General features: G+C 36.2%; 1 protein-coding gene across 2 annotated transcripts; it reads left to right on the top strand.

Annotated features, from left to right (window-relative positions):
• The first annotated feature begins 540 nt into the window (after window positions 1–540).
• LOC133525642 (uncharacterized protein MAL13P1.304) lies at window positions 541–13,104 on the top strand. 2 transcript variants are annotated; one of them, XM_061861968.1, is made up of 5 exons: window positions 541–703; window positions 1,361–1,533; window positions 3,553–3,727; window positions 4,485–4,568; window positions 4,662–13,104. In XM_061861968.1, the coding sequence occupies exons 3-5, from the start codon at window positions 3,617–3,619 to the stop codon at window positions 6,993–6,995; spliced, it is 2,529 nt and encodes an 842-aa protein (XP_061717952.1). In that variant the 5' UTR covers window positions 541–703; window positions 1,361–1,533; window positions 3,553–3,616; the 3' UTR covers window positions 6,996–13,104. The 2 variants fall into 2 exon arrangements, with proteins under 2 accessions (XP_061717952.1, XP_061717951.1); XM_061861967.1 differs by having other exon boundaries at window positions 564–909.
• Window positions 13,105–27,742: the final 14,638 nt, after the last annotated feature.

A 27,742-nucleotide genomic window follows, 5' to 3' on the forward strand; every position in this document is an offset into this window, starting at 1 on the left:
AAACCTCCCCCCCTACACCCTCAGCACAACCCCAGCGCTCGAGGACTTTTTGTATGATCATCTTGACATCAATCACAAGGTATAACTGTATCAATTTATAAAACTACACGAATTATTACCCCTGATTGCCGATATTTTCTTGAGCTATCACCAGTTTTTTTTTTACTTGCTTCGTGTATTATAAACGAGCTTGGGCTTTACGATTTTTGTTTTTCCCGCCATGGCTGATTGCCTTGCCAGTTTTTTCCATAGAAATACATAGACATTAGAAATAGGATAGTAAGCGTTTGACATGTCTCTGGTTTTTTCATTCTGAATTTCCGAGTGTCGGCTAAACTAAACTTTTTCCGCATAGAAGATTTCGCTTTCATTTTTTTATGTATTCCCCCTACTAGCTACTGGCTAGTTTATAAAAATAAATATTAATTAAAATTAAGGAAAAAACAATTTTAATTAAAATAGAAACAGCGTTTTTAACTGAAGCTTAAACAGTTTTGTATCCCCGAGTTCGTTCGGAACTTGCGTCAAGTCAACCGCGTCATGTCGGGCTACGTCAATTTTACGCAGAAGCAGAAGTGTTTATTGGGAAAACTTAATAATCTTTTCCCAAATAATATCTCTAATCAAAGTTAATACTCTAATTCTGCGAGATAGTTGGTTTCTAGTCATAGTTATTGTAATCACTTATCGGCAGTTTGCGCTAGTAAATATTTCACGTTATATGTCAAGCGAGATCGATTGATTTTTATTTTATTTTGTTTTATAAAAGTGGCTTGTTGATAAAATAGCTAATGAAATCACTTAACGTGTGACGTCGCTCGGTTCCTCAACGATTCGGACATGCGATAATGAGAAGTAGAATTCGCTAGATGAGTGATGGATAAGTGCATTAAGAGCTCCCCTTGTAAGGTAAAAACCTGCCGTCTCTGCTGCCTTCTTCTTCGGCTGTATCGTAGCAGAAGCCTCTCTTTATAGATTGCCAGAGTTTTATCAATATCTTTGCATTATTCGCCTTATATCATAGAAAAAATCGATGTTTCTAGTGCTATGGTATATGGATTTATTTACCAATTAAATTGCCTTTATGATTTATTACTCTGTCCTGATTAGTTTCTTCAAAGTTGAACTTATTATTATGTTCAAGGGGAGGTATGTTTTGAATTAAATGATTAATCTTGACTAAGTATGTAGAAGCTAGTTTTCAAAATTCTGTTTTAGGTATAGTTTGTACTAACTAAATGCACTGCTTTTCTTATTAATTTGCATTTAATTTCTTTTTAATGTTCCTAAATTTTTATACCTTTGTATTTAAATGTTAGTTTGTGTTTTTTTTATTTTGATGAATCCCTACGGTTCGTAGGAGTGTGATGTTGTGGATGATGGGCAGCTTGGAGCGGAAGTGGAGCACCTGCGGCAGCATTTAGCTGAGCGGGACTCTCATATTGTTGCCTTGGAGGCAGAGTTTGTAAAGACTACCAGCCGAGTAAAAGATCTTGATGAGCAATTGCATACTTGGAGAGAGAAATATGAAAGGTTAGTAAAATAACATTTAAATCTTTAGTAACTTTATACACTCTTACTTTGCAGTAAGAATACATACATACCCCTATACTTGATATAGCAGCATACTTGATGTAGCACTTGGCATGAAAACTTAGAGTGGTCCGACTCTGTTAATTTGTAATAACACCCAGTTGGGTATTATTAGCATCTTCTAGCAAGAAGTTCCTTGAGAAGGTTTAATGTGAATAATTTTTCCTGAAGAAAATTATTATTATTATTTATGAATGCACAGGCAGCTTATAGCTGATACGTGCACATCAATGTCCTGCACTTGTGTTTTGTCCATTTATAAAATGTTTGTCGAGTCTGTTTTTAAAAGAATTCACTGAGGGTGCACTGATTACGGATTCGGGCAAACTGTTCCACACTTTCACTACGTGGTTCGACAGGAAGTGTCGTCTTGGGTTGCTACTACTCTGCATCCGTGTCAGCTTCAGAGAATGTCTTCTCAGTCTGTCACACTTATTCCGAGTGAAAATATCACTCAATGTGGGTATGTTGCAGTGTACTGTAAGTATTTTGTATGTTTCTATTAAGTGACCGCATTGCCTTCGCTGCTCTAGGGTTGTCAAGCCCAATTCTTTTAACCTATCGTCATATGGTAGGTTGCGAAGAGATGGAACCAGGTTTTTTGCTCTTCTTTGGACTTTTTCAATAAGATCAATGTCCTTCCGGAAATATGGATTCCAAATTTGGAAGGCATATTCCAATAAGGGTCTTATACATATATGTCTTATAGAGCCTAATGAAAAGATTCTTATCCATATAATGAAAAGCTTTCTTGATTATATATAATATAGAGTTGGCTTTTTTGGTCAACCCCAAAATGTGTTCTTCCCATTTTAGTTATCATTTATAATGATACCAAGATCTCGCTGCGAAGCAACACTCTGTAAACTTTTGGAGCCAATATTATATATGTGGTTAGGGTTTTTTTTACCTATATGAAGTACAGTGCACTTGTCTGCGTTGAGGGTTATAAGCCAATCTTTGGTCCATTGTAAACTGCGGTCTAAATTCTGCTGTATGATGTTATGGCTGATAAGCAGGTTTCCCATAATCTTTGTAATGATGATGATAAATGTAGCAATTAAATATATAAGTAATAAATTTAGTGATATATATCTATTTTAAAAGGTGGCTATGGGCTTTATTTGTTCTTTCTGCTGTGTATGAAATTATTTCTTCATTTCCTTGGTAAAAAATACAAAATGTGCTCATTATTCGATATGTTGTTTACTACAGCAGCAATTACTATAAGAAATTAAATTTATTTATTCAGATGAATATTTATTTTTATATGACGTCCGACTTTCAATCCGGAGGTCGCGGGTTCAAATCCTGGCTCGTACCAATGAGTTTTTCGGAACTTATGTACGAAATATCATTTGATATTTACCACTAGCTTTTCGGTGAAGGAAAACATCGTGAGGAAACCTGCATAGATCTGCGAAGAAATTCAAATGTATGTGAAGTCCCCAATCCGCATTGGGCTAGCGTGGGGACTATAGCCCGAGCCCTCTCGCACATGAGAGGAGGCCTGTGCTCAGCAGTGGGACGTATATAGGCTGAATTATAATTATTATTCAGATGAAGGCTGTCTAGCTGGCTGTTTATATTTACTAACATGTTCACTGCGGGGTGGGGCGGAGAGACCCCATGCAAAGTATCTTAATTACAAGTTAACACTAATTGCCACCGCAAAATTGTAACGAATTTATTTTGCAAAATTGTAACAATGGGGATCTCATAGTAATAATAGTAAATATAGCTTATAAATTATTTTACAATTAAAAGTGATGGTCCAAACGGTTAACACCTTTGCTGCGGCAATTAGTGAAACTAGTAATTAACCATACTTTGCATGCGGATTATTGAACCCCTACTTCAGTGAACATGTTAATTAACAGTTTTTTTTTAACATTCTCTAAAGATACTATGGTTGCTGCTAGTAGGTACCAAGTTAATTTCTTTTTTTGTCCATTTCAGATTGAATGATTCACACAAAAGGGTGCAGAAACTAAATCAGGTTTTAGAAGACAAATTGTTGCAAATGGTTGATAAGATGAAGGGTGAGAAGAGCCAGCTGACCAAAGACATAGCCACTCTGTCGGTGCGGCTTGCCGAGTCCAAGCACAATTTCAGCATGCTGCAGAAGGAAAATGTGAGTTAAAAGGTCTACACACTCATTTTATCAACATGTGCAGGATGAGTTCTACCATAACCTCCTAAGGCCTAGCCATAAAAGAAACAAATCCAAAATTTGCCACAGAAACTTGAACCTATAGGGTAAGAATTAGGTTTGATTTTGTGTTGTTTGGGAATTGAATGAAACTAAACCAATGCAACTCTTTTCTAATTCCAGTTGCAAAGCATTTAAATTTCTTTGAACTTTGAGTACTATTATCAGCCTCAGGTATATTGTGAGCCTCAGGATGATAATATAAATATGGTTAATTGGCGTTGGAACATTGGTTGTGCAAAAACAGCATTAAAATGGTCTTTTAGTAAAAATAATACTTTAATTATAACACATACTTTTTAAAGGGTCGGCAACGCTCATGTAATACCTCTGGAGTTAATGGCGTTCATAGGCTACGGTGACTGCTTACCATCAGGCAGGCCATATGCTTGTTTGCCACTGACGTGGTGCAAAAAAACTGTGTTACTATTACTTGTTTGTTATTTTATGTTTTACTATATGTATGTAATTAAAGTAGACCCATTCACGAAATGAACAATGTAAATATCAAATGATTTTCAGTACATCCAATTATGGTTGTCAAGCCAACAAGTTGTATACCTACTATTAGAGATCACGACAATCGTCTATATGATCTTGGACCCTGTCAATATGGTAGGCTTATGTGTATCAACTTGTGTAAATTAAAGGTCTAATTATTTGTTTTTGATCATTTCAGGAAAGATACAAAAACGATATGAACCTAGCAATCCAACTACTACAGTGCAAGCCTGATAACTTTGTATCCCAAAAACTGGACAACGTAAGTAAAATATTGACTCGACATCAAATGTTGAAAAATACATACTGTTTTTCTTATCAGCTATGGCTCTTGATCAATTTGTTTTGTTAACAGCTTCCTGTAGATACACAAACCCGGGTGTCACAATATGTCATGTCAAAAACATCTAAGCCATCCAGCTCGACACAGTCAAGAAATGGTAATGAACTAGACACTTTTGATGCAAGTGAGTACGAATTTAATATTTCTGCATCACTGATGTCTAAAATTCTTGAAGATAGTATTCAGGATACTGTAACAAAACACTGTGATACATGTATATGCATGAAATCACAGAGCAAACCTTTCTGCTACAACGAGAGCTACTATTCTGTGGCAACGCAAACATTTCTGAGTGGAGATATGAAAAATTCCCTGTGCTTGAATTGCAATTCGGAAATCAAATCTGTTCATTCCAATTTAAGCTTGAGAAGTGCTTCACCACATGCTATTAAATTAGTGAATGAAAAATTAGTATGCCCAAGCGCGCCGGGCCCTTATATCGTACCTCAACCTGTTGGAGAACAGCTGAAAGTCACCCCCATTATCAATGAAGCATCTAACACAAGCTATATTAATAACGAAACATCTAAACCAGTGGATAAAGTCCAACTCTTGCCAAATGATGAGAAAAATATCCCACCTATTGATGCTAGTGATCTAAAGCAATTGAGAAAGAATACCATGAACATGGAACCAGCAGTTCATCATAAGCTCTGTGATCGCACGAGAACTTCCATTTCTAGCAAGAAAAGTAGTGTTCACAGTGTCGGCAACGAGGAACTTATGAAGGAATTATCAAATTCTAAAGACATTACTAAAGATATTAAACCGATTAATGAGAATAGTTCGCTCGAGAATTATAATGTGAGAAAAAACTCCTTGGGTTCAATGGGAGCTGTTAGTAGAACTTCTTCTGTAGCTAAGTCTACAGTCAGCACTCATAAGTCTAATACTCAAGTAGGTCCGGGCCCTCGTTTTTGCCACTTGCGAATGCAAGCTGGCTCCAAGAATATTCTCTTAGATAATGCGCAGCCTGACGTTCCTCCCGTTTTATACCGAAGGCAAAGTAAATGCAATGAAAACTCTATCTTTAAAGATCTGAATGATGGTATGGAGAATTTTATGGATATAGATAGAACCCCAGATGAAAAAGAGGATGCTAAAAATGATAATATAGTAGTAGAAAGCACGCTCATAGACGTTCACGTCGATAACAATGCCAAAGAATGCAATACGAGTGTGAAGAGTCCTACTATTAATCCTGTGTTATTGAATGTTTCTTCATCGCCTCTACAACCATTGAAAACTCATACTTTCTCCAACAGTTCCGAAAACAATAACAATAAATCTCAAAGTGTTGATAGTCAGCAAAACGTTTCAGAAACAGATAACATTCTAAATGAGTTTAATGCAGATATGAAAAATATGCAAAACAATAATATTGACGGTATAAACACAAATGATAACGGCAATAAACTAGACGTTCTGTTGCCAACAGAGAGCCAGGACGTCAAAATATTTAACTTCGATCGTTACGAGCAGAATAAACTGTCTAATTTACATACCAGGCCTTTAAGAAAGATCGATTTGTCGCAACTTCATTCCATTGAAAGCACGAGAATATCTAAAGACTTCCGGCCGTTGGATAATCATCAACACCAAGTACCACAATACGAGAAAAAAACGGAACACATTCCACCTAAATCAGTACTACCAGCAGTAGTTAACGTCTATCCCAATTTAACCCAGACTCATTTGAAAGTGAATGAAACTACGAAAGTGTTCACAAACGAACAAAGCACAAGCTCGCTTTCTAGTGACGATAGTGCCGCTTTATTGCAAAAGCAGCAGTTGCTTAGAGTAGCAGAGTGGGTTGAAAAGAACTTAGAGCAGCAAAATAATCTAAACGATCCTTTAGAAGATGATGTCGCGTATAGTAACAACGTGATGAGAAGGGATAGCAAGCTGAGCAGACTCTCGGAGACGCTGAACGAATTGGCACTCAATATGCCACACCCCGTCAGCAAATATTCGAAGTCATTTACTAGAGATGGCCTCAACAACTGGGTTCGCAACTCTATAGCTCATAATGATAATGTTGAAAAAAAGCATGCACGTATTCCAAAGGCTAATATTGGTAAAGAAACAAGTTTCCCAGTAGAAAGTGGCGATGCTACAATCACAGAAACAAATGATAATTCTAAGGCCAGACGTAACGCTAGCGATTTCGATGTTGGTAAGGAATTGCGAAATGCCTTGAAGTCTAATGACAAAGAGATAACGGCTGAAGAATTAGCGCGAATGGAGTATAATGTGAAGAAGTTTTTACTGAGTGGCCCACACTGGACGAACGAAACTACAGGCCGTAGCCGACGCACCAGCAGCAAAACCGAGACTGATGTATAATTCCGATGTAGATAGTTTGATACATTCCATGTTCAACTTGTGTGCTGGATGGACATTCCATATTTTGTCATACCATCCGGAATCTGTTAAACGTTTGTGAAGGGAAACTCTAAGTCTATTTAATTTTAGAGACTGGAAATGGATAAGATGATTTTAGGTCTTAAGAGTCACATGAACACGCCACACTTGGCATGAACATTTACGTAACCTACATCATCTTTGTCTGGTAGTTCTGGACTCTGGTACTAGTTTTCGTTTCTAAAATTTTTATATGATCATTGATCTTCATCGCGTTTTCTAGGCATTTTTGCCACGGGTCATGGGAGCCTGGGGTCCGCTTGGCAACTAGTCCCAAGAATTGGCGTAGGCACTAGTTTTTACAAAAGCGACTGCTATCTGACTTTTCAACCCAGATGCTAAATTAGGCCTTATTGGGATTAGTCCGGGTTCCTCACGATGTTTTCCTTCACCGAAAAACATCTGGTAACTATCAAATGATATTTCGTAAATAGGTAAGTTCCGAAAAACTCATTGGTACGAGCCGGGGTTTGAACCCGCGATCTCGGGATTTAAAGTTGCACGCTCTTACCGCTAGGCCACCAGCGCTTCTCTAAAAATTGTTATATGTACAAAGAAAATAGAGCGAGCAGCAATTTAGTATGTAAATTATAAAACTTTTTTCGCGCTTATTTCTTCGCATTACAATTTCTAGCAACGAAAACTAGTCCCAGACATCATTCCCAAATCATTCCAAATGTCGTGGTTTTTCTGAATATCGTTTTAAAATGAGAGCAAAACTTTGATCATATGATTCATATGGCGGCGGCAAGTTACGTGTGACTCTTAAAATGAAATAAGACTTACTATGTTTCTCTGTCTGTGGCGTACTTTGCCATTTATTTAGGGCTCCTATTGATGCGTAGATCTGAGGATCACCTCTGCACATAGTAATATGACGTAGTTCGTTTTAGTAGCTCCGTCTTTGTCATGCTTGTTAATGATTTGCCTGTTCTTACTATTAAATACATTCGTTATGGCACTTACTTGTGCACATATGACGAATTGGAAATACAGCATTAGATGATAAAATTGCAGAACAAAGTGAGAAAATTTCTTTATTCTAAAAGTTCTAAATAGTTTTTGATTTTCGAATTTAAACTGTCGTAAGACATACTAACATTCATCAAATTTTACGGCTTAACTCAAGTGTTTTTAGCCACTCGCGCGACATGTTTCGGAGAGCGTAGGTCTCCACCAGTGTTGTCACATCTACCAAATCTACCAACTTTTGGGTAGATCTACCTATTTTGCCAGCGTTCTAATTATCTACTTCCCTCGGCCTGAAATCTACCTATTTAGGGTTCCGTATTTTCAAAATGATACAATTGTAAGTAATTCTCAATACATGTGACAGAACATTAGTTAATTTCTACCGAATTTAGATTCGATGTAATGGAAACTTGCCAAAGAAACAGATTATACAAGCAGATTCATTACCTACAAGCAATGGAAATCGTCATTTTTGTTTCGATTTCTTTAATAAATACGTGTACTAACATCACAATATTAAATACTCATTAATAATTTGAAAATTTCTATACACATTTTTAATCATAAAAACGTACTTGCTATTGAGTGGTACATCTACCTGTTTTTCAATTTAAAACCACCCATTTCTACCTATTTTTGCACCCTGTTCTACCATTTCGGCAAATTTGTATGTGACAACACTGGTCTCCGCACTGTTAGTGCTTGAAAAAGTAGACCTAGGCTCTCCGAAACATGTTGCGCGATTATCTAAAAATACGTCAATTAAGCCGTAAAATTAGATTTTCATTAATACGCTTTCATTTCATAGTGTATTTAATTTAGAAGTGGTTGTGTATCAGATCAGATTGATATCAAATGGCAGTTACTCCTCTATAGAATGTACTTTTAGGTACCATTACTACCATTATACGATTTGAATGGCCTGGAGGCGTTTTTCATAAGCAAAAACTCGGTGTGGTTACGTATTTTCTTTGAGAAGTTTCTATCTTCCGGTGTGAGCAAACCAAAGTATCTATACTGAATTTCAATTTATTTGGACGCCGAGGACTCAGTTGAATTCAAATTTTGAACCAAAAGTGAAGAACTCATTTATAAGTCAGCAGAAATATTCGGTAATTCGGCTAATACATAATATAATACCATAAATACCATTGTATTATTGAACAAGTGCAAACTTGGGCTGGTTTCACACGGAACAGGAGAGTGAGGCAGTAAATAAATAATAAAGGCCCTGGCAGAGGCAGAACAGTACTGTCGGGACAGCAATGAAGGCAGAACAGTTAACAGCCAGCCCGTCTATTTTTTCGGGACAGTTGCTTTCCCCCACCACATTTTTAATCGACTGCCCTGCGGCTGGCCTCGTGTTTCGCGAGGGTAGTGCAGTGCGGCGGTTTTTATCTTTTAAACTGTACATTGACACTTCACGCCCAAGCAAGTGCTGCCCGGATCCCTTGGACATAATTATTGAAAGTCATAATGTAATGATTGTCAGATTACCATTAGTCATCATTCTGAAACCGTTAACTTTTCAGGATGTTCGCAAGGTTATCCTTTAGTAGGTTGGCAATCCTGAAAAGTTACGCGTTTTTGAGAGAAACCAAATCGTCAGGGACAAGCAATACACACTATTTACCACCACAAGTTCTTAGCCATAATGAAACGTATTACTACTGGAATAAGGTTGATTAATGTATGATTATTTTTTAGTAATTAGTGAATTTTGCTTGTCACCTGACGAAATGCGAACAAACAATACGTTATTGCTTAAAACTTTGGGAAACAATTTAAAATCAGTGCTGCCCTCTACAGTTAACAAACGTTTTCTTGCGCATTGTAGGTTCTGCCATCTTGTGGGTTACATTGGAATCTTAAACTTGACATTTACACTTCGCGCTAATAAACAGGGGTTTCTGTGCTGTCCCCTACAGTTTATGCACGTGCCGTATAAGGTAGTTTTTGTGCTAAGAAAATTATTATGAATATTCACTAATACATTTAGATATTTAACTAGCTGTCGTCGTCTGCATCGGGGCTGTTAGTTTGTACTAGTTGACTGACCTGAGTTTGAACGTCCACTGTCTTCCTAATGGCTCTGCCTTACTATTCTGCCTCACTGTTCTGCCTCCGTGTGAAATCGCCATTAGCGTGGTCAGAGTCCAAATTGGTACCTTAAAGTACGGACTTATAGTGATGCTGCTGATTATCGTAAACTAGGATATTTGGATGTTAGCCACGATGCTATATCGATATTTTATAATAAATCAAGGCTGCCGTTGACTAAATTTAGCCTAGGATATAATCACAAAGTCAGATTTATATTATTGTGCTTGAATTATGTGATATATATGCAACTAAATTTTGACGTAAAAAATGTATGACGTACAAATGTAGACACAAAATTATCTGTAATCTTGTATCGATGTATTTGTTGCACGGCAGAGACGAGTAAATAAATATAGACTGTCAAAGTCGCGTGCCCACCAATCATTGTTGTGTAAGATGCCGTTCATAGTGACCGTTATTCTAGAATGACAACGCAATGCTATCTAGTTAACACTGTGATAGAGTTATAATAAATGGTGATGTGTTTTAATTCCTAACTTGTAAGTGGCGCCATCTACAATAGATATACACTCGTGTGCTTGATATTTTTCAGTGACTTCTATTATTAAAATAAAATAAGGGTAACTATAGCTACCAAAAGTATGTGAGTGGATATAATGTACACGACTTTGTATGGACTTGGATTATATTTTTTATTTACTTGTCTCAGCTTTAAAATGAAATTAGTCTTCGTTTATTGGAACAAATATCAAATTAATTATCTTAGTTGCTGTAGGCGTAAAATTTGTGCACATTTATTAATATTAGTAATATAGGGCACCGCATTATTTCTTCCAAAGAGACAGTAGTTTGTGAACGTCGTATAGAGTTCCTATTGTTAATTTGATATTTGTTCCGGTATTTAGTCTTTCAGGGATATCTTTATCAACAGTCCAAACCAATGCCGTCGATCGATAATAAAAAAAAGTATATAAAAAATTTAGCTCTCCATTTACACAGTGTATCATGCCTCTGCCTACACATGTACAAGTATTGTAATGAAATTGTATGTTAAAATATAAAATGGGTATCTTTTGTGCATATTTTCCTAATTGTATTGTTGGAAATATATTTTTGAAAACTTAGTTACGGCTGTATAATGTAGCTAGAATATGATGAATTATCAGTAGAAGCAAATCGCCAACTGTGTGTTGTCTTATAAAATATTGAGCACAACTTAGGGTCCTTTGATATTAGATGAGATCAGAAAACAATAAGCACTGTCAATCTGCATACCACATGTATTGTGATGATGTTACTCGCTGATTTCCACATAGGCACTTTGATAAACATTAAAGCTATTCCATGATGTTCAAGGGGGATAAATAGTTATATAAAATATGTTAGTCTCAAATCTGGCGAAGCTATATGTGGCGGTGCCATTTGTAACCATGGGTAAAAAAATACTATGGAGATTGACAGTCTTTGTTTTACGTGTCTCTGATATTAGGTAGAAATGCCAATCTAAGTGTTTAGGTATTCATTTCGTACAATACCATTCCCAAAGCATTTGTATACTTTTAACATTTAATTATACTAGTTTATTTTACTTTTATGAGTCTAGAAGATTCGCCCAGAGTCAGACTTATTTCTACATTTACTTTTTTGAGAAATGTGTATGGTTATTTACAGTACATATGGTGCTACTTTACCGCACTAGTGCGAAAATTAGCATATTACGTTACTGTGTCGAACATTTAGAGGGCCATATGTACTGTAAAACGTTGTACAATATATGTGCGAATAGGTAATTCGCAACTCGTGTCGATTTAAAACACTCTAAGGTCGTGTTTTAATATATCGCCACTCGTTTCCTATTTCTCGCACTTGTATCGTAATATACTATTTTATCACACTTGCTCATAAAGGGTGGTATTACACGCAGGTTTAGCGGGAGCGAAAAAACACCCTGGGGAGCACTTAATGCATAAGAACATTATTATTTATTTTTATTTATAAAACAGATAAAGTACTTACATACTTAATGTTTTTTTTTCATGTTTCACGGTAGGGCCCTCAAGACCGAGACGAGTGGCTTATCTTCTGATTGATGATAATGGTACTGACATGTGACCCTGGGCAATTATCCTGACTCCACCTATTTGGGTTTAGTTAGTGATAACATTGAGTGATCTTTTTTAGTTGTATATTTTTGACTATTTTGTGTAAATATTCATGTGGTCTCATTTGGATGATTAATATGTTTATATTTGTTGTTTTGTTCATTTTGTTATAAACACATTGATTGTTATATACTTTATTTCTTACCATTGTATTGAACGTTTTTCGAAATGTAGTCGAAATTGATGTATTTCAAGCAATTCGAGCAATATTTGATCAACTTTGTGTCTTATTTACAGTATAAAATAGAGAGTGGGGCCTTATTACAGAGACTTTTGAGTAAAATTGTTTCTTCGTTTGCATAACACATAAACTTCTTTGAAGTATAACATAAATGGAAATTTTGACACACATTTTGTTATTAAACAAATAATTAATGATTATATTGTTAACTGTATTTTATTTATTTAGAGGCTTCCTGAGAAATATTATCCATTTTAATAAATAATACGCTATTTTTAAGCATGTAGTTTTATATTTATTTAGAAAGCGTTTATATTCGGTAGATTCAAACTAAGATAATTTTGCAGCGCTTTTGATAGTGTTATTTTGAAAGTCAAATTGCTATGAAATTATAATATTTGCACAATATGTGTTATCAAAATCGCTGCAGAGTTACCTTGGTTTGACTCTGCATTGCCCGGTGTAACCACTGATACATATGTTATTTTTTATAAAATGTATTACCTAATCCACCTAAGGCTCACGGTCGTAGCTATAATACTTATTAAGTTCAATGAAATTTAAATCATATTCAATTGGGATAGAGTTGCATTTATTTTGTTTCGTTCAGTTTACAACGTTACAGACAAAACAAAATCATCTATATTTCTTACACTTTAAATTTCAGTAGCGACTAGCGACTTTACTGTCTAAACCAATAAATTGTAACATCAGTAGGCTTAGCACGAGTGCGCCGAGACAGTATCTCGCGCGCGAGATATCCTACGTATGGTTCTTTTCATCACTTTACGGTTCTTTCTATCATTGAAAAATATGAATATGTATATTATATTTATTTACCTAAGTTCACGGCCATACAAATAATATGGCTCTTTGTTTTACAATAAGGCCCCTCCAAATATTTGCGAAAAGCCAAAGCTCGACTAGGCGATAGCTTGTGCAGCGTAAATTGTACCTAATAAGTAAGTGTGTTTATTTATTATTAAATACAATTACAGAAAACATTTTGTATTATTTATACTTGTTATTTACGTATGAAACACAGCGCTGCGCATATTTTACTATGTGGGACTGCTACATAACGAAAGGCATTAAAACATGAGTGTAGGTTTATGAAACTAGCTGAAAGCGAGTTTCATAAAAACAATCGTTTCGGCGGACCACATACAGTAGCGGAAAATATACTATCATATTTTTTCAGATGCCTGTGCATATTTTTTTATAATAATTTCTCAAAAACGGCTCATGCTATTTCGATGAAATTTACAGTATAGGATAGGCGTATCAATTGGATCAATCTGGCGGGCCGTATGCTTGTTTTTCACCGACGTGGTATTAAAAAAAAACTTTTCCCGTCTTTTCGCGATAGCCCGGTGGGTATTAAATTGTTGTGTGAATGCGATCAAAATTTTCAAAGCAAAGGCAAACTAAGGCAAAAAATCGATTCCTCCAGGCTGCTTAAATCATACCTCTCTCTCCCTTCTGAATTTTTCATAGTGATTTGTTAGAAGATTTGCAAAACAGAAAAATTAGTATTATTACATAGTAGCAAATTTCCACATGGCGTTTTTTCATGATTGTATATTTATTTTTTCGCCTTGTCAACTAAATAATTTAGCATTCAATATGATTGATGACAATTATGATGACTTCTAGTGTAGGTACATATCAAAGAGCATATAATCTACATATTATTATATCTAATCGATATGGTTAAACTTCGCTTAGGTATAATCGAAGTTTAACCATAGATGGCAGGATCGTATAGATGTGTGCTATACCGCGTGCGCCCGTGAGGGACAGAACATACGCAATCCGACAAAATTATGAACACGTTTTAACATTCCTGACATCATACCAAAAACTTCCTACGTAATTTGGTCGGGTTATTTGTTGCCCACCGTAAACCATACTATTTACGGTGGGGAATAAAAAAATGAAACTGTGACAAACAATATTAACGCTTTCGCTGCTACTCCTACTAAACGATACATGAGACTATCCCGTTCTGTCAGTTCCCCCACCACTCATGCCCAACCCATAGGTAGTAAATACTGGGTATATTCATGGTTTTAACCTAATGGTTAAGTGGCCTAACATAATTTCCAATGCTCTTTCATTTATTTTGAGTTTTAAATGTGTTGAACGAAATAGTTAACACATATTATCGATGTCCTTGTTTTTTTACAAAATATCGTATGTTCACAAAGGGCCCAAAAAATAGGGATGTTGCAAACCCAACCACGCGTGTAAATGCATATCTAACAAGAAGCTTATCGCTTTTTGTATCCATTTTAACAAAACACTTCGCTGAGACCCATAAACCATTATAAATTGACCCTTAGTTCCTCTACAACGGGTGGTTCTGTGAGCTGTAGACCTCGCGAACATAAAAAATTCAAAAACTTAATCGAGAAAACAATACCATTCAATTTTTGAACCTGCGGCTGTAGCATGGTCGAATTTTTATAACTAGTTTAGTTTAGGCATAGTGACAAGTGATAAAATGCAACCATGCCTCCACCGCTGCTCACAAATTTTTTTCGTCAGATGTCATTCAAATTTGGTGGATAGATAGGTATTCGTATGTCCTAAAAATTCTTCTACTGAGTTACGAAAACAGTAAATATGGTATTTTATAACTAAACGGAAAATTACATAATATTGTCCCCAATTGGAATTTCGTATTTATTCGGCCCAGATGAGGAGTTCTTCAAACCAGCATGTTTTCTCAAAATTAACGATAAATATTATATTTATATGCATTTATGTATGTATTATGTATGTATGGTATGTTATTGTATTTTATTTGGTTGTTGTTGTTAAAGTAGCACCGCCCACAATCTCTGCTTTTGCCTAAAGGTTGACTGGTTGAGATTGCCTCGTGGCATTAAGTCCGCCTTTTGTACTATAAGGTTTTCTTTTGTGCAATAAAGATTAAATAAATAAATAAATAACTATTAAATTAAAAAATTATCTACGGATTATGCCAAAAAATCATTTGGGTATATGTCAAAAATGTCTTAGGTCTATAGTTTTGGAAAAGAGCTGATACTCTTCAAACTGCTGGATCGATTTTTAAACATGCTAAGCACAACCTCAAAGAAACTCGCTTTGACGTGAATAAAACCGCATCGAAATCGGTCCATCCGTTTGAGATGCTACAAAAACATTGGCATCAAACATAACACCCCTCTTTTTGCGTCTGTTGGCGTGGCCTAGGAACAAACTTGTATGACGGTGAACGCATATATGCGTTGCTGGCAGTGAATGCGTTAAAACATGCATAAAAATCGGCCAGTTTATACTGGTTCTTCGCTGCTCTCGGAATGTAGAGGGCTGTATGACCTTTGCATTTCCAAAACGACCAATCCATTGTTATATGTGGCCTTGGCGCCGCCTATTGTTATTTTCAATTTTCTTGTTAGTACAATTTTACCTTGATGATATACAATTAGCAGTCGTAATTTTTTGGCACGCTTATGTAACCGGCTTAGTTTTGCTCTAAATAATATTAAACGCACTACTTATTTTTATCACCGGCGTATGTGATGTGTAGTATGGCGATTTTATTACATCGTAATTCTACTATGTTGTTATTGTACAACTACTATCTTCTGCCCACGACTCCGTTTGCGTTAAATAAGTAAAGTAGTATGTCCAAAGTAAATTCCCCTTTTCACTATCTTTTGGCATGGTTTGCCGAATAAAAACTTCTCTGTGTCCTTCCCCGGGATTCAAAATATCTCCATTCCAAATATCATCAAAATCGGTTCAGTGGTTAAAGCGTAAAGAAACAGACAGACAGATAGTCTTTTGCATTTATAATTTTAGTAGGGATAGAAGCTGAGACGTAGTTTGTATTTTATTTATTGACGAAGTTGGACCCTTGTGGACAGTCGTTGATACAGTATTACTGAAATAATTCGAATAAGCGCCTTATTTAATCCAACAGTTTTTGAAAAATCGTAGCGTTAATAATACGGTTGACAAATAATTTAATTCGTAATCTTGAGGCCTTTATTCTTTATACCTAATATTACTGATTCCCGAGCAATCGAAATAGATACTTCAAAATTGAGTGGCTCGTGGAATATTGAGCGGTGCGAGGACTTCAAGACACGAGGTTTAATGAAACTTTTCTACCTAGATAAACAACAAATTTTACCACAGAAACGTGAGGAAAGGCTTATCAAACATTACACTTTAGAGTGTGTGTCGGAGGGTCTGCCACTTGTGTTACCAACTTGACATAAACATCACATTAACACCAGCCCAATAGGTACGCAAATAAGGAGGTGCAGCTCCTACAATTCACACGCACTCACTTGCGCGCCGGAGCGTTCGCCACCTTATGGCATGGCATTACCAACTTCATATAAATGAAATACACATAACAAACGTTAAGTTACACAGCAGCTATTAAGCATACAACAAATGACAATACTTGCATCGACATTACCGTCACAGCGGTAACCGTTATGGTTGAAATTGCGTTGTTGTTGGCCCGGTGACCGACAGTGACCAGCACGTACTCCGTGTGAAAACAACCTTGCCATATTTCACGCTAAAATGCCCTGATTCCTTACATAGCTGTTTGGCACTTTAAGAAAGTTATTAGTCTAAACTGGGGCATGCGAATTTGACATGGAGACAGGAGATGTTTTCGCTGGAAGATAAATGAGTCAAATCAACCTTGTTAATTGTGCGGCACAAATCCTAATATTTTGCTTCTTATGTCAATAAATAAAAATTATGTATCGATCTTATTAGGGTTTCGTAGTCACCTAGAAACCCTTATAGTTTAGCCATGTCCGTCTGTCCGTCCGTCCTCGGCTTTGCTCCGTAATCGTTAGTGCTAGAAAGCTGTAATTTGGCAGTAATTTAGGGTATCCCTGCAACATAAATCATGCATGGAGACAGAACGGTAAAATAAAGTGTAAAAAAAAAAAAATTTTAGGGAACCTCCCATACAAAATGTACCTATTTTTTTTGTTTTAATTTTTCGCTGTAACCCAATAGTGTGGGGTATCGTTGGATAGGTCTTTCAAAAGGGTCTTCAAAAACCATTTTTTGATAAATTTAATATTTTCGGCAATAATCGCTCCGAAAGAAAAATAAAATACCTCCCCCCACTCTAACTTTTGAACCATGGGTCCAAAAATATGAAATAAAACATGAAACAAAAGCCCACATAGCCCACTGATACGGTACGGATACGGACTGATACGGATGTCGTACCTACAACCGCAAATCTGCAGTATGTAGCCATGGGAGCAATTTCTCATAAGTACCTACATAAAATCCTGGATTTCCATTTCAGTTCACAGACGCACCCAAATTCCCTTCCCTCCACCTTTTACGCCAAAACACACCGTTAAAATACGTTATATTAATGAGACTGAAGTCAAGTCTAAGTTGTTGAAACATAATGACGTGCTAAGTAGGCAGACACACCGATCGCGATGCTTTGTGCAAATAAAAGTCTTTGTTAAGCGCTTTAATAGTATTTTAAGTGGAAATCGCTAACGGGGCTCTTGCATTAGACCAGCGGTTGAACAAAAATGGGTTTCGATAATATTAAAGTTTTTTCTTTTTTGATATGTCATTGGGAGTATGTTAAATAATACTTTGGTAAAAAGTTAGAAATTTTAAGGTTGAGCTTTCGGTTATATTTAAATATTTTAATTTTTGCTAATAACTAAGTAAATATAGAATTAAAGTTACAGAAAACTTTAGCATATCGAATAACACTTCAATTTATGTACAATTTTCAGTTTTTAGAAATCTGGAACAGCTGCTTTCTGGTAAACGTAAAAACACGAGTTATTTTGTAAATATAGAATTAGAGTTGCTGATATTGCAAAATTACAATATTATCGATCAACTTAGTATTCTAGTAAAAAGTTAGACATGTAGACAATGTGCTTGTCTAGATATTGATTTCAGGTTAAGCAGTATAGCTAATATTGAATTAAAGTTTGTAGAGTTAATAATAATCGATCATCAACAATGATCTCAGTTACTAAACAAAAATTTAGAAATATAAAATCACGGCGACACTCATTACTGATATGTATGCATTCCTTGCTTATATAAATACGTTACGTTTCAAACGCGCGGCAAATTTGCGCGCGCCGCGCGCTGTGGCAGGAGGCAGCGAACAACGGTAGTGGGGAGCGGGGTGCCCTTGACTGCGTCTACGGTCCATCAAAAAAAATCCTAAAGCGTGTTTTAAATTAATAGCAATAGAAAATTGTTATTTTGTTGTTACTATAATAGGTATTGCCCGCGGTTTCGTTCACGTAGAATTCGTTATCGCGTTACATGAATATTATTTATTTATTTAAACTTTATTGCACAAACAAAAAAAAAACACAAATGGCGGACTTAATGCCAAAAGGCATTCTCTACCAGTCAACCATTGGGTCAAATAGAGACAAAAAAAACACATTCTCATACAGATGACCACCCTTCCTTGTACCATTTTAAAAGCCAGTTGCAGCTTTTCTTTCCCGATTTTTTTCAGATGTTTGGACTTGGTATTTTCCTCGCGATAGTTATTTGTTTTAAGGGGAATGTTGTTGTTAACCGCTAATGCTAATATTGATAACCGATAGTTATATAGAGATACGTTATAAGGTATGTGCACCCTCATGTTATTTATTTCTGATAAGAAATAAATGTAAGACAAAATTCACAGTGATACATTTCAAGTAGGTTGCCTTGTAAGATTGCGTACGGATAGTTTTTTTGTTTGTTATTTCATCGTATGATATATCAAATGAAAGCTTATTTGAAAGTTGCCGTATTAAAAAAGTTGGTCCAGTTAATGGTCGCCTAGATTAACCGATTTTTATATAAAATGTAGGCAACCATGGACTGGACCAACTTGTTAAAAAGGCAACCTAGTACAGTTAGTAATATAGTACCTGGGCGACCGAGCTTTGCTCGGTTATAACTATTTATTGTAATATGGTGGTGATAATCTACAAAAACTTAAAAAGTAAAATGTGAACTGACTATTATTATTATTTACAATCGATTTTAACCTTACAGCACTTGTCACAGAGTAACGCCATCTATTGTCGATTTCTCTTATTACATAGGTCATTTTTTTTACTAAATTAAACTTGTGTAAAACAATAAAAATTAAAAAATTATATATAAACTTGAACATATAAAAAAAACAAAAGTTAGTCACCGGGCGAGATTCGAACCCGTAACACTCGTTTAGCAGTCCGCGTCTTAACCCGCTGGACCAAACGGACAGTGGCCGGCAACACGAAATTAGTGACCATATTCTGCGTCGAAAGAAAAACGCATGAAAACTCGAAAACACGCGTTTTCCCAAACATAAGACTAACAAACATAAAAAGTAACAGTGGGCCGACGCCTTTGATGTTTGCGTAAATGCCGACACCGCTCAAGGTCTTCGTACCTACCTAGGGTTATCACAGACTTACACAACTGCCCAAAAGAGGATGGAAATGTTTTTAGTTTTCATGTTGTATGATGTATGTGTACTAATTTTACAAATGACGTCCATTTTGGAAATAAAGATGGCGGACGTCACTTTTTTGAAAAAGTCGTCATGGGTGTTGTTTTCTGGGTTTTTAGGGGTGTGGATTTCAAAAATGGCATCTATTTTGAAAATAAATATGGCGGACGCTACTTTTTGAAATGGGTGTCGATGTGTGTAGCCGTGATATCAACCACCTTTAATTCTAAAATGGTCTCTATTTTTGAAATCTGCACCAACAAGAACCGCCAAAATTGACGTCATTTTTGTAATTGGAACCCCGAGGAACCTCGGAGATGACACCCATATCGATTTTTAAGAAAAATTAATGTCCGCCATCTTGGATTTCAAAATAGACGTCATTTTCGTAATCGGAATCCTGAGGAACCTCGGATATGACACCCATATCGACTTTTAAGAAAAAATAATTTCCGCCATCTTGGATTTCAAAATGAACGTCATTTTCGTAATCGGATCCCCGAGGAACCTCGGAGATGACACCCATATCGATTTTTAAGAAAAATTAATGTCCGCCATCTTGGATTTCAAAATGAACGTCATTTTCGTAATCGGAACCCCGAGGAACCTCGGAGATGACACCCATATCGATTTTTAAGAAAAATTAATGTCCGCCATCTTGGATTTCAAAATAGACGTCATTTTTTAAATCGGAATCCCGAGGAACCTCGGATTCATATGACACCCATATCGACTTAAGAAAAAATAATTTCCGCCATCTTGGATTTCAAAATGAACGTCATTTTCGTAATCGGATCCCCGAGGAACCTCGGAGATGACACCCATATCGATTTTTAAGAAAAAATAATGTTCGCCATCTTGGATTGCAAAATGGACGTCATTTTCGTAATCGGAACCTCGAAGAACCTCGGAGATGACACCCATACCGATTTTTAAGAAAAATGAATGTCCGCCATCTTGGGTTCCATAATGGATGTCATTTTCGTAATCGGCACCCTGAGGACTTTCAAAAATAATGAAAACATCAAATACTACAGATACATATACAAACAGAAGCAAGAAACAATTTCTTGCTTTTTAAAGTCTTAAACTACTCATAATTTCTTAAAATAAGTTATAAAACATGTCCGCCATTTTGAATTTGAAAATTGATATCATAATTATGATATATTTTTGTTTACACTGAGACAAATAATTAGCACATGTCGTATGAAATATTTTAATTGTGTGTTTTTTTTTATTTATTTTTATACTACGTCGGTGGCAAACAAGCATACGGCCTGCCTGATGGTAAACAGTATCCGTAGCCTATGTACGCCTGCAACACCAGAGGAGTTACATGCGCGTTGCCGACCCTAACACCCTCCCACCCCTCGTTGAGCTCTGGCAACCTTACTCACCGGCAGGAACACAACACTATGAGTAGGGTCTAGTGTTATTTGGCTGCGATTTTCTGTAAGGTGGAGGTACTTCCCCAGTTGGGTTCTGCTCTAGATCTGGAATGACATCCGCTGTGCTGTGCCCTACCACACAGAGCCAGATGACATTTACAATGCCCATACCTCTCTTATAATGCCTGTGCTAAAAATGTGATTGCGAACTACCTGCAATAACTATACAGTACCTGGGCGACCGAGCTTTGCTCGGTTATAACTAACTATTTATTGTAATATGGTGGTGTATAGGTGATAATCTTAACTACATTCTTTTACTAAATTAAACTTGTCTAAAACAATAAAAATTAAAAAATTATATATAAAATTTAACATATAAAAAAAAAAAACAAAAGTTAGTCACCAGGCGAGATTCGAACCCGTAACACTCGTTTAGCAGTCCGCGTCTTAACCCGCTGGACCAGACGGACAGTGGCCGGCAACACGAAATTAGCGACCATATTCTGCGTCGAAAGAAAAACGCATGAAAACTCGAAAACACGCGTTTTCCCAAACATAAGACTAATCTAGATCGATTGTTTACCCCCAAAAACCCCCATATACCAAATTTCAGCAAAATCGTTAGAGCCGTTTCCGAGATCCCGGAAATATATATATACAAGAATTGCTCGTTTAAAGGTATAAGATAATTAGGCATTAAAACACTCGTGTGATCTTTTTAAGAAACTCACTTCGTTCGTTTCCTAAGCTCACACTCGTGTATTTTAATGCATTTTATTATGTAGCAGTAACATAAACTACTAATATATGTTGAAAGTAAGTACAGGCGGCTAACACAATGGTAACAAAAGACAAAAGTTTTTAAAATGTAATTTTCATCATCGTCACTTGGCTGTACATTTGAGGGCCTATCGCGAACCACGTTCGACGTGTTACCTCTCTGTCGCACTTGTAAATTCGTACGTAAGTATGACAGGGAGGCAACACGTCGAACGTGGTTCGCGGTAAGCCCTCTGATGCCACCTCCATTAGTCTTTTGTACGCCGGTATAGCCTTCGACTCAATGTATAATCTACACTTTTTATGGAAACGTAGTTCCTCCTTCCCGTAGAAATATTTAACTTTCCCATCACCAAGAAAGATTATTTGCTCGCAGTTATTAACTGCTCAATTCCTCGTTTTTTCTCTGTTACTAAGTCAGTACAGTACAGTACACATATCAAACATTTTTCACTCATTTTGAAGTCATAATAACTTTTATTCTATAATTAAATTCATCTAATGTCCGCATCTAATTTATGTGCACGATAAACAAACAAATGAATGATTTGAAAGAAAAGACAAACAGCGCTTGCGAAGCTGAGCGGGGGGCGCGGGCGGGGCGAGATATCTATCGCTCACTAGGTCGGCTACGATAGGCTTCCGCGCGCCGAGCCGACATGTTGACGGACCAGCGCGGCGTGGTTATGAATTTCGCGCCTTTTTAAGTTGATTTTACTATTACAATGCAAGCTACACACAGATATTTCTACCTTTCCATAAAATGGCTGCATATATTATTTTATAGTAATAGACTTATCTCTACGGACTTTAATTCAATATTAGATCTTACAGGACAAAAAACGCATATTAATTGTAAAGCACATATCCTATTCTTCTAATTTTTTGCCTTGCCTATTAACTTAAGAATTTAGATATGATATTGTGGATTTTTCAAACTTTAATTCAATATTGACAAAATAATAAGCTAATTTGAGTTTGACAAAGTAGCACGTTGATTTTTTTTCTAAAAATTTGATAGCATAAAGCCTCATACATATTATAAAAGACGATGCTTAAATTTTGTACTTTAATTCAATATTCAAAATTCATCAATAAAAATACATAAATACCTTATTTATATATAACGCTCGTTCTAAATTTTCTTCATATATTACAAATATGCTTAAAAATATGTCCCATACCAGATAAACATCACTTTTCACTCTTTAGAATTATCGAAACTTATAGGGCAAAAATCCGGTCCCACTATTGGTCTACATGTGAAATGTTGATGTTTTATTTAAAAGCCATTGACATTTAAATAGTCTAAAAATATTTAGTTATCGTTATTTTTAAAGTAAAAGTGAAAAGGGTGTCCGCAGAGCAGTCCAGAATCAAGAGGGGAAGCTGTAAAGGTTGGGCTACCAATTAATCATGACAAAAATACCTTCATATGAAGAGATACAAAACCACGGGAATTCGTAGGAAAGACATTACAGTGGGAGATAGGTACGTCATACAAAGGCGTGGAGAGGTTCAAGCATCTTGGCTGCATAGTCACGGATACCAAGCAGAGAGAGGGCGAGATACAAGTCCGGATCCAGAACGCTCTATGCTGTGCGGCTGCCCTGCGCAAATAGAGGCAGGTCACGAAATAATTTCGATCTACGTTTTCCACGGTAAGCCATCTAAGTAATGACGACCGGTCTTGCCTAGAGTGACCCTCTGATGAAGCCGATGGTCCTGGGTTTGAATCCAGGTAAAGGCAATTATTTGTGTGATGAGCACAGATATTTGTTCCTGAGTCATGGGTGTTTTCTATGTATTTAAGTATTTGTATATATGTATTACATATATCGTTGTCTGAGTATCCAGAACCCAAGCCTTCTCGAGCTTACCGTGGGACTTAGTCAATCTGTGTAAGAATTTTATTTCTTTATTTAAGTAGGGTCCGCGCGGCAATTTAATCATTTTAAACTACGTATTCTTATAAGCAATTAAGACAAGAAACACTCCAAATAAAAGAATCGTCTAAAAATAACACCGTGTGAATAATAACGACTTAATAGATTATTTAATAGGTAATTTGCGAAGCGTGCGTTTTCACAGCTCATAACGCTACACCACGTTTAAAGAAAGACGAAAGTCACTAGAAGACGTCGGTAAGATACTCTATTTTGTATTAAGCACGGTAGAACAGTTGGGTATAGCGGTAAACTGTCGAATTCTATACGTTTCTGGGTTGTTATTACCGAAGCTGAGTAAAGTAATCGAAAGTTAGTGGTTAGGGCGCAAAATGTACTTATACATAACCAAGTTAGATGTCCCATTAGTACTAAAATTATATCTTCCGCTTTTGTCTTTTAGTTTTTTTTTTGTAGAGCACACGTTTTACAATAGCACATTTATATAAAGGAAATTTTAGCGGAAAGGTCAAAGGGGCAATTTGTCCTTTCCACAGTGGGTCTTTTTATTTTACTTTATAACGTAGATACATGTATATTATATATTTTTGTTACTAACATAGTTTTGTAGACAAACATATGTATAGGTACCTGGTGTCTGAAATAAATGAGTGCGCCGATACGAACCGATTATCTGAGGCGAGCACTCCTTTGCGGTATGAATACAGACAGCAGCCCGAACCCGCAGCTACCGTGAGAAGGCCCGGTGTACCTACTGCTGAGGTAAACTCAAAAGGCACAACTTCAAAACAATCACCATAGCACATACGTCGATCTTTGACTATTTAGGTAGCACACCTATCTAGCCTAATAAGTTGTAAGAGACTCTAATACCTTAGCCATAAAGCTCATTATGCTAGTTGCATTTGATTTGTGGTGCTTCTAACTGTGTTGCTTGGTACGGGGGTGTGGGAATGTGTGCATGTGCAATTTAAGTTTCGCCTAATGTTTTGTTTCTTTGAAATTTGTGCAGAAATAATGCTTTATCTGCCTGGGAATTTCATACCGTTACCAGGTCTCCAAAGCGAGTCATCGTGCTGTTGGTCTTGAATCATTCACCGATTTAAGTAATTATTAATAGTTTATAATTTGTACCTAGTGTTTAGTTACCGAATGGGCATAATAGATATACTGGATGATTTTAGGTTCGTGTTAAGACTAACCACCAAATCGCCAAGACAAATCTAATGTATTCATTCCCTCGGGGGCCCCGAGTAGACGAAATGTATGGGCCCAGGAGTATATTTTTTTCACTATTTTCATATTGGTCCCATGGGAAACCTTGTTCAGCAGTATGACCATCTCAATACATTTTTGACATTGGCATCAGCACCCCGAAATCATCCAGTAGTATTCTATACTTCTGGGTGATTTCGGGGTTTAATTCTATCTTTATTGGCACACCTCAGTAAAAGATACAGCTTGGAGAAAAACAATCATAATTATAATTATCTGATTACTGATTTTGTTCTCCTCTCGATAGAGTGTTTAGGTTCACTATGACCGATGATGTTTTCAAGTAGGGAAGGTACCTAGCGAGTTACCTACTTTAATAAGACTAATTAGCGTGACCATCAGGTGCCTATTTCACCAACTAAACAATTCACATCTGATATATGTGTCGTTGTGTGGTCGCAAAGTGACAGCCCTATTTTAAAAGTAAATAATCAAGACCAAGAGCGGGTAGTTTGCAAAACCCGCGCAGTTAGACGATGTGTTAATACAATTCCTCGCCAGTGTGTCTGCGACCAAGAACGTGATGTCACGTTCGAAACGTCAGGATAAATAATGAAAGTAAGTACACGCGATAAAGTCCCGTTTACAACAAATAAGTCCCGTGTAATTTAAAAAAAAAAAACTATTCATTTCAGAATATATACAAAAAAAACTATCACACCTTACACTTCTCTTCCTTCACTTTGAAAACCATAATGCATTCATATCAGTCACGACACTAATAAGTACTATCCTACAACATAAATAACTTTTCCTACTCCTCTACTGTTATCTGTCATTTATGCATTCATTAACACGAATATAAGAACATACATAAAAGATTTCAAGAAAAGTCTATATTGTCTATTCCTCATAACAGCTCTTGTGCTTTTATAAGCTATAATGTTACTGCGATTAATGGCTACCAACCTAACAAAACCAAAACGAATACAGTTTTAAACTAAGTGCATTGCTGCCAACTTACAAAATATTCATTTGGTTGCATAGTAAAAATAATTACTTCATAAGTCAGAAACACGCATGTGACACCCGTAATATAGCAACACCCATAGACTACGAAGACCGCTTAGCGTTGCTTGTTAGTCTCCGTAGCCTACGGTGGCCAAAATTGAGAAAAAACTGTCCATAATATTAATTTAGCAAGTAGCAAGTACCAGGGCCTCATGAGTTACGAGGTGTCGCTGACCGGCCGGCCGCGGCCCGGGGTGGGCCGGGCGCGTAACAAGGTATGCTCGCGCGTCTGGGCTATATACTTTTGCTGTAATTTGTTTACCTAAATTAAGATTTATTTTTGTTGACTCGTAGGAAAAATATTGTATGCAACGTTGTATAAGTAGGTCAAAAAATTCTCGTGGCGTATTCCTTTACAATGTTCGCCTACGCCTTCGGCTCCGGCTCACATTGTAACTCACGCCACTCGCCTTTTTTGACCCTTCTTATACAACTGATGCATAAAATACTATAACATTCTCTCGGTAGTTTTATTGTATAATATTGTACCTACTCTATAAGTAGTACGTGCTATTAGAGCGAAGTAAATTCGAGGCCTCAATCTCAATTGTCAATATTGACGATAACTTAGTACAAAAAGTAACTTAAACGAATCAGAAGTCAACAAGTTGCAGCCTGAGAAATAAAACGAATTAAATCGAATTTAAAGTTTCTTTTCTGTATGCACAAAACAGCAGCTTAATTTCTGTGTAAAACTTTTTACAGTTGTAAAAGATACCGTAGTGCAATTGTCGCTTTAGAGAAAAAACAGCTAGGTACCTATCGTATAACAACTAGCTATGCGGCCATCATCTATCTACCTAGTATTATAATTTCAAATAAGTTTTTATTGCTGGCTGTGTTTTAATTGGTTTGTCTTGGAATTCCTATGTCCTTTCCTTCGGACTCTATCACCGTATCATTGAAACTTCTGTTTTTTTTTTGACAATTGACACCATTTCAATTTTCTGACCCTATAATTTTATTGGTTCTCTACATTTTAATTGAAACGAGGAATACGCTAATAGTTTATTTTTTCACTAGGAGTTGTATTTAAATTATTATCATTTTTTAATGTGTACTTATTCTAAAATGGCGTAACTCCAGTTCTACGCTACAAGCTAGGTCTTATTAAAACGTAGTGATTATATGCTCTTTGATTATGACAGCAAATTTTTTTCGTGATTCGTGAAATGGCAATGGCATTTCACGTATTGTGCCGTAGAATTGGTAATATCACATTTTTTAAATTCTTTTGTATTTTTTTTGTAATAAGCCATATTAAATTTATATGAATATATTGTAGTGTTCTGGTAGCAAAATACTTCCAAATCAAATGTAAAATTTCAGGTTTTATAAAAATGAAATGTTGTCAATTATTTTAACAAGTTTTAATTAAAAAGATAACAGAGACTAGTAAGTATTCAAGACGGACAAATTTCT

Source organism: Cydia pomonella, chromosome 15, assembly GCF_033807575.1.
Source record: "Cydia pomonella isolate Wapato2018A chromosome 15, ilCydPomo1, whole genome shotgun sequence".
NCBI lineage: Eukaryota > Metazoa > Arthropoda > Insecta > Lepidoptera > Tortricidae > Cydia > Cydia pomonella.